This window comes from Austrofundulus limnaeus, unplaced genomic scaffold (genome assembly GCF_001266775.1).
Source record: "Austrofundulus limnaeus strain Quisiro unplaced genomic scaffold, Austrofundulus_limnaeus-1.0 Scaffold22, whole genome shotgun sequence".
Lineage (NCBI taxonomy): Eukaryota > Metazoa > Chordata > Actinopteri > Cyprinodontiformes > Rivulidae > Austrofundulus > Austrofundulus limnaeus.
Genome location: NW_013952424.1, coordinates 3,074,990 through 3,081,769, shown reverse-complemented (window position 1 = coordinate 3,081,769; position 6,780 = coordinate 3,074,990). Strand labels below are relative to the sequence as shown.

Genomic DNA, 6,780 nt, shown 5'->3' with positions numbered 1-6,780 from the left:
GGTCTACCTATGATGTCAATTACAGGCCTCTCTCATCTTTTTAAGTGGGAGAACTTGCACAATTGGTGACTGACTAAATACTTATTTTCCCCACTGTATATCAATGTTCAGCACGCTCCTCTGGAGGAAGTCTGTTGCAGATTTTCTGTTCTGTTTAATGTCATTACCATTTTATTAGGCATAGTGGGATGTTTTTATTTTTAGAATTAGTAAGTATTTAATTAAAGCTAACATTCAGTCTGAAGTAATGATTTGTTTGACAGTAAAATAAACCCAAATTATGTTTTTACGTCTTCGTGTTTAACAGTCCTTTCAACTTTAATTATGAAGACATGCATTCATTAATTAAACCAATTACAAAAGATGCATCTTTTTTGTGTATTCAGATCAGTTTTATTAGTATTCGAGTATGGTAAATCTAAATATTTGTTACATTTTTATGTTTTAACCTGCAAATAAATCATTATTATTAATCTTCAGACTGCAGCAGACTTCTCAGACATAGACACCCCCAAATCTGCTTATGAGAAGACACAACCGGTGGAAGCCTGTAAGAAGCTCATTTAAGCCACTTTTTTTTCCTATTTTTGTTTGTGGCAAAGATTACAGACAAGGTTTTTAATTTTTGTGTGTTTTCTGCAGCGAGCGTAGGCGCAGGCAACCTGAAGGCTCGGTTTGAGAACATGGCCAAGGCTTCAGACGAGGAGAACAGGAAGAGGGTGGAAGAAGAGCGAGCGAGAAGACAGAGCAGAGAGAACAGAGAGCGAGAGGAGGCCAAACGCAGACAGCAGGTAACCACTGGAACATAAAAACACATCAACACAGAAGCTGTTCTCGATAAACAAACCAGGGAGGCGTTTTTGTCAAATAAGGAACAAGAAAGCAAACGGGAAGCGTTTAATCCTCCACCTGTTGAAGAAGAACCAGAGGAAACGCCAGCACCGGATACTCCCCAACACCTGCAGGAGATCCAGGAAGTACCTGAGCCAGAACCAGAAGCAGAGGTGAGAAACAAACATCTATTGTATCGGTCATGGAACAAAATGATTGTTTGAACAAAATTTAACTACTTTAAATACTTTGTTCTCATTTTTTAATAAATTGGATCAGTTTTTTTGCAACTGCACAGCTGATCAACCTTAGAAAAAAGGAAAAATGTCARTTTTACAGACTGAGCTAAAATGATTCATTTTAGCTGCAAGTCATTCCCAAAACAAAACTGAGCSCTAACTAAATGTGCATAAGCTTTATTTACAAGATTTACCTAAAGTTTCTATCATTTGAGTGTTTTTAAATTATAACCCTATGTTTTATTTGATTTTTCTCAATAGGAGGAATCGTTATACGATAACCCACCAGACTTGCCCCCACGCTYCGAGGATGTCCTGGAAGTGGACGAGCCCCCGCCTCTCCCGGATAGGTTTGAGGATGAAGTAGAAGAATTTGAAGAAATTGAAGAGCCCGATCAGTCTAAACCAGCAGGTCTGCCTCGCAGTGAAGTCCAACGGGGAAGCCTTTTTGTTTTMAAATATTAATCTGAACAGTTTCTTCACAGACGTGGAGAACGACTACGAGGACGTGTCGCAGGGTCAGAAGGCGGTGGCGATTTACGACTACCAGGGAGGTAGGACCCTTCAGTTAGTTCATCCTGGAGAACTTTGCCCCACATCAGCCGGTTTTGTTAAATTTATCGTGTTACATTTTTTTGTGCAGAGGCAGAAGATGAGATCTCGTTCAATCCAGACGACGTCATCACCGACATCGAGATGATCGACGAGGGCTGGTGGAAGGGGCGGTGTAACGGACACGTGGGTCTGTTCCCGGCTGCGTACGTCCAGCTCATTTAGAAAGCAGCCATTTCATTTTGCACTTTTTCACACGAAGGTACTCGCTTCAAGGATAAGACAAAAACTTAAACTAAATCTGCACAATATTCCTCCTGTACCGGTTTTTTTTTAAATTAAAGTATATATTTGGATGCCGGATCAAATTTAACAGCCATATTTGTTTACCTTCAGTCTCTTTACATTGTGTTTTGTTTACACCGAGTGTGTGCCCTAGCTTCAGAACTGCATTCATTATATCTAGAATAAAACTGGAGTAAATTCTTTAAAACTGCACCACGTGATTTAGTTCATAACATTTTTTAATGTTATACTTTGCAGTGAGTCCTTTTTAATCTCAGGTTTCTTACTTTTTAAAGAGAATGAATGTAGATCGGTTTGTACAACAAATCACAGCAACTGTAGTATTTTAACTGTYTCTATCTGAAGATGCATTAAACACTTTAAATGCTTATTAAAAAAAAACAAATGTTTATATGAAAAGTGTCATTATTGGCAACATTAAACAATTCAAATTTTTGAACTTATAATAAATCCAAGTAAACCAAACTATTTGTTATTAAGTTAACTTGAGCATCCTTATTACAGTACTGGATTATTAAAATGTAATCAAATGATTCAATGATGGGGGAGGAAATAAGGCAAACCTGTATAAATACAACCCACAGAACAAGAAATAATGTATCCAATTTTTTCCCCAACATTTAGTCATTTTGTGAAGTCAGGAACATTTTACACAAGTTTCCAAGACTTGCTCTGAACTCAAAAATAAAGCTGATATTCCACAAGAACCRGTATTTCTTCATAGAAATTTCATATTTAAGGTTCTGTTGCACAACCATGAATGTTACAGTCTATTGAAGAAACAGCAGAAAGCTGACAGATCTTCTGTCTTTAAAGCACAGGTGTTTGTTTTCCGTTCTACCAGGCGATGCCCTTCTTCTTCTTCACTTTGCCTGTTTTCTTYGTCACCCGTTGGGCTTTCAGTTTCTTGATCTGCCGCTGATTCATCCAGACGGGGTACTGTCCGCTTTTRTCCAAAAGGGTTTTGGGGTTTCGCTTGTTATCCAAGTCCATCTTCCCGTCTAAAAATAAACAAATAAAAGAGCAGATTTTAGCAAAGCAAGAAACACCACAAAGACATTCAACGTTCAAATAAGCATTAATCCACTCACCATCCTCCTCCTCTCCTGCCATTTCAACGTCCGTCTGCTTCTTGATCTTTTCAGCAGGCACCACCGTGGCGATGTCCTGCAAGTCTGCCATTTCAGCTTCTCCTTTCTTGTCGAGACTCAGCGCTTGTTTGAGTCGAGCCAGTTCCTTTGGAGCATTTTTCTTCCTCTTCTCCGCTTTCATTTTTCGCTTCCATTTGCTCCGGAGACTTTTAGCCATTCTGAGGATGCTATAAAAATAAGAGAAAAGGAAAAAAAATGAGGTGACTTGTTTTTAAATTCAAAACAAAGCACAGCACAGTATTGTGTAAATCTTACAAGGTTTTTAGAAGATTATTAAGTCCTTCTGGTTAAAAATTATGTTAATAAAAGGAAATGTACTGTGCTAAAGTTTAGATAACTCTTGAAAAATGTTTTTTAAACATTTTAAAGGGGTCTGGTTTTGACAATTTTAAATAACATTAAGCAGAAAACGTCAGCATTAATAACATTATAAGAACTTGACACAAACGGGCTTTTTGGTGAAACTAGTAGTAGCGATAATAAATGTTTCTAGCGTTATTAGCTAACAGCTAGCTAGCAGTTGCGTTAACTGTTTAATTTTAAAACCTTTAACTTCGTAAAATCACATCAAATCGCCTTAACTTAGCAGTATAACAYAAGTCAGGTTTGTACTGTAACTTAGAACAAGTTAAATGTTACTTACAYACGGCTAGTTTGCTTTACTTTGCTCGCTGACTACACACTGCTCACTACACGTGCGTACGACGTAGAAACTGTATCGTGATTGGCTGCTTCAGACTCACTAAAGATCATGCTGCAACCTAATTGGCTGTTTAGGACAAGCTGAAGATCGTGTGACGTGATTGGTTGGTGATCAAAATCCCGGAAGTTCCGTGTGTAAATAATGTCGCAGAGAGACAGTTAAGCAGCCAGCTCTTATTTGACTTAAAGTGGCTTATGTGTTTTTTTTCTTTAGTTGACTTAATAGTTCTTTAGGAATCATGAGCAGCTGTAATTCAAATAGTAGCTCTGTTTCAGCCTGCTGCTCTTCTCCTCCCGTATCTGAGCTGTTCAACATGCTGGACTCGGCTGCAGAGTCCATGATGGTCCACAGAGATTTCCGCACGACTTTTGACACGTGCAGCAAAGGTTTGGAAAATCTCGCGAGCGCGGACGCTGAAGACGACAGGTTTCTCAAACAAAAGTCACTTCACATCTGCACTTCAATTATGTCTATTGAGYTTAACGTCACGTTTCTGTGTTTTCTGCCTGCAGGGGTGCAGAGTTAAAAGATGCGTTCTGCATTTTAGGGATTCAGGCGCTTGCTGAGCAGAATCAGTGGCGAGATGTCCTCTCCTGGGTCCTGCAGCAGTATGAGCACCAGGAAAACATACCTGCTAAAATAATGCAGATGTGGTGAGAGAGCTCAGTTATTTACTTGCTTATTGAATGTAACGTGGGTGATTTGTGGACAGTAAAACCCTCAAATGTGTTGTTACAGTGTTATAAATAAAAGCACGCTACTTGATGTTCAAACTGATGTCAATTTCTTAAACAAATCTATATTTTTGCAGCATTCTTCTTTACTCCAAAGTGGGTGAACCTGCTGTGATGCAGGAGGCGACCAGAACTTGGTTACGCTGCTCGTTGAACTGCAAAATGTTTGGTTTCCGCACCGTGGCAGAGCTCTACCTGCTGCACGTCCTCGTGCCTCTCGAACATTTCAAAGAAGCACGGGAGCTCGTTTTAGGTGAGGTGGGCTGCACTGTGTTCACAGAGGACCAGAGACAAATCGCGCTGGATATTGTGGAAGAAAAATCACGGCAGACGGAAGAATCGTCTTTAAATCCCAGAAACACTTCAGACTCKGCAGGRYACCCTGCCTCCACTCAAGGTTTAGTATTTCTGCTCAGTTCTTTACATACATTAACATACTGTGTATATCTTATCATAGATGACAATCTGATTGTGTTCTGCAGGTTCTGTAGTACATAAACTTCAAGCTGTGCTCAGGTTTTTACACAGAAACTGCTTGATGACCGGCTCTGGCTCATGCCTTCTCCGGAGGCTCTTTCTAGCAGCTGTTCTTCTCTATATGCTTTTCCTCAAAATGGATCCAGGTTGGATGAAATGTTCCTACTTTTCCTATTTATTATGCTTTAAAGAAGCTTTATGTGTTTATTTTCTAACTGCCTTATTATTATTTTTTTTTTTGTCTTGCAGCTCACCCATCTTCATTCATGTGGATTTTCAAGCTTCTTGAGCTGATCAAGCAGATGTGGAGAGCCATGTTTGCACCGTATCATTAAGCCCCCACTTGAGACAAAAGACTGTCAAAGACACACTAAGTGTAGAAAAAGTATTAGATGGACATCTTGAAACGCACACATTTTGGTGGGATGTTTCACCATCAGATATAACTAACTTTTCCATAAGTTCACATTATAAAACTGACCAGTCTTTTAGGTTTTAACATCAGAAAACACCATAACACACAGCCGTCGAAGTAACATCATCACAGGAAGAGTTGTATGTTTATGGAGATCTTAGTTAAATTTAGTTGATTTTTCAACTTGGAGGTTCTAATGTTTGTCCATCATGTTTGTTAATGAGATGCAATTTAAATTTAAAATGATCTGTGTGTATCATAATTGAACTTTGGGATCATTATGAGCCTCTGTTTACGTTTTTTGTGAATGTGTAATTACAAATTCTTAAAGTTTATTGCTGAGAAATTGGTATAAATGTATTTTGATGACAAGAATATATATTCTGTAGTGGTTTTATTGTCTTTTTATCACCAATTTCACAGTCCTGTAAAGTCTGGGGTAAGAAAACAGTTGCTTTTTATTAGTGGTGCGTTATCAGTGGTGGTTCTAATGTGGCTGATTTATAAAAGTGGTGTGTTTAATTCGTACTGGGAAGTCAGAATTTCCAAGTTCCAGGTCGAGAAATCTTTGAGGTCGAGGTTGGTCAAGAACCTCCCGATTCTCCCTGTTGGAATTCCTGCTTTTATGTGAGCGTTCCAGTAGATATWTTTTTTTTTTCCATTGGTAGAACCTGGAGCTCGTAAGTTTCGATATCCAAGTAAAAGCGCAACTTCAATTGAGAGTTCCGACTTCCGAGGCACATTGAACGCAGCATAAGTTTCGATTCCAGCAAAGGAAGTGTAGAGAAACGAAAGTTACCCTGAAGCTGACGGAGGATGTTTACTGGAGCTCAGCTGACATCTCTTCAGCTTCACAGGAAACAGCTGGACCTCCCGGTGGTTCTGTGAAGCGGGAACACGGAGCAGAACCGTCCTGACACCCGGGTTCGAACCTGTGTTCTGCTCTTTAAAGCGACTCTGAGAAGTGATGTCTGCTGGGTCATGCAGTTATTATTCCAAACTGTGGCTCAGAAACTCACAGTTCGGTAAGTATAGGCCCAAACCATACGTGACCTCTTTGTGTTTTTAGCAATTTTTCAGAAAAAAACTTTTTAAAAGTATTTAAAATTAGCAAATATGTATGAGAGAGAGAGACTCAGCATCCTCTACAATCTTTTTTATTAGGACATTTTAACGCTATAATTAGTGAAAATGAAGTTTTTTTCAATTCTGAACAGAAATATTTTGTGTTTTTGAATTTTTAAAAGTAGCTTTTAGAATCTACTGCTTTTTAAATWTTGTGTTCAATGTCAGTATAAGTAAAATGCTAGTATAACATTTTATCTGACTTTTGCTCATATTACAATTACATCTGTCAGTGACTATATATATA

At 38.7% G+C, this 6,780-nt stretch overlaps 4 protein-coding genes across 5 annotated transcripts in view; 3 read left to right on the top strand and 1 right to left on the bottom strand.

Annotated features, from left to right (window-relative positions):
• hcls1 (hematopoietic cell-specific Lyn substrate 1) overlaps window positions 1-2,315 on the top strand; it is a 6,851-nt gene extending 4,536 nt beyond the window's left edge. Inside the window, exons 11-16 of the mRNA XM_014004256.1 lie at window positions 481-550; window positions 643-791; window positions 873-1,004; window positions 1,332-1,482; window positions 1,556-1,624; window positions 1,714-2,315. Coding sequence (XP_013859710.1) covers window positions 481-550; window positions 643-791; window positions 873-1,004; window positions 1,332-1,482; window positions 1,556-1,624; window positions 1,714-1,847 — 705 coding nt within the window. The 3' untranslated portion in view covers window positions 1,848-2,315. The remainder of the gene's footprint in view (window positions 1-480; window positions 551-642; window positions 792-872; window positions 1,005-1,331; window positions 1,483-1,555; window positions 1,625-1,713) is intronic.
• On the bottom strand, window positions 2,316-3,811 carry llph (LLP homolog, long-term synaptic facilitation factor). Its single transcript, XM_014004260.1, has 3 exons — window positions 3,723-3,811; window positions 3,020-3,246; window positions 2,316-2,929 (listed from the first exon to the last, which is right to left on the bottom strand). Exons 2-3 carry the CDS (start codon window positions 3,234-3,236, stop codon window positions 2,766-2,768), a joined length of 381 nt encoding a protein of 126 aa, XP_013859714.1. The 5' UTR covers window positions 3,237-3,246; window positions 3,723-3,811; the 3' UTR covers window positions 2,316-2,765.
• Window positions 3,812-3,894: 83 nt separating this feature from the next.
• pex26 (peroxisomal biogenesis factor 26) lies at window positions 3,895-5,785 on the top strand. The gene is made up of 5 exons (XM_014004259.1): window positions 3,895-4,208; window positions 4,295-4,435; window positions 4,594-4,913; window positions 4,999-5,139; window positions 5,243-5,785. The coding sequence occupies exons 1-5, from the start codon at window positions 4,021-4,023 to the stop codon at window positions 5,326-5,328; spliced, it is 876 nt and encodes a 291-aa protein (XP_013859713.1). The 5' UTR covers window positions 3,895-4,020; the 3' UTR covers window positions 5,329-5,785.
• A 104-nt stretch (window positions 5,786-5,889) lies between these two features.
• Window positions 5,890-6,780, top strand: part of usp18 (ubiquitin specific peptidase 18) — a 25,404-nt gene continuing 24,513 nt past the window's right edge. For both annotated transcript variants that reach the window (XM_014004258.1, XM_014004257.1), the window contains exon 1: window positions 5,890-6,433. In XM_014004258.1, the coding sequence (XP_013859712.1) occupies window positions 6,376-6,433 (58 nt within the window). In that variant the 5' untranslated portion in view covers window positions 5,890-6,375. The remainder of the gene's footprint in view (window positions 6,434-6,780) is intronic.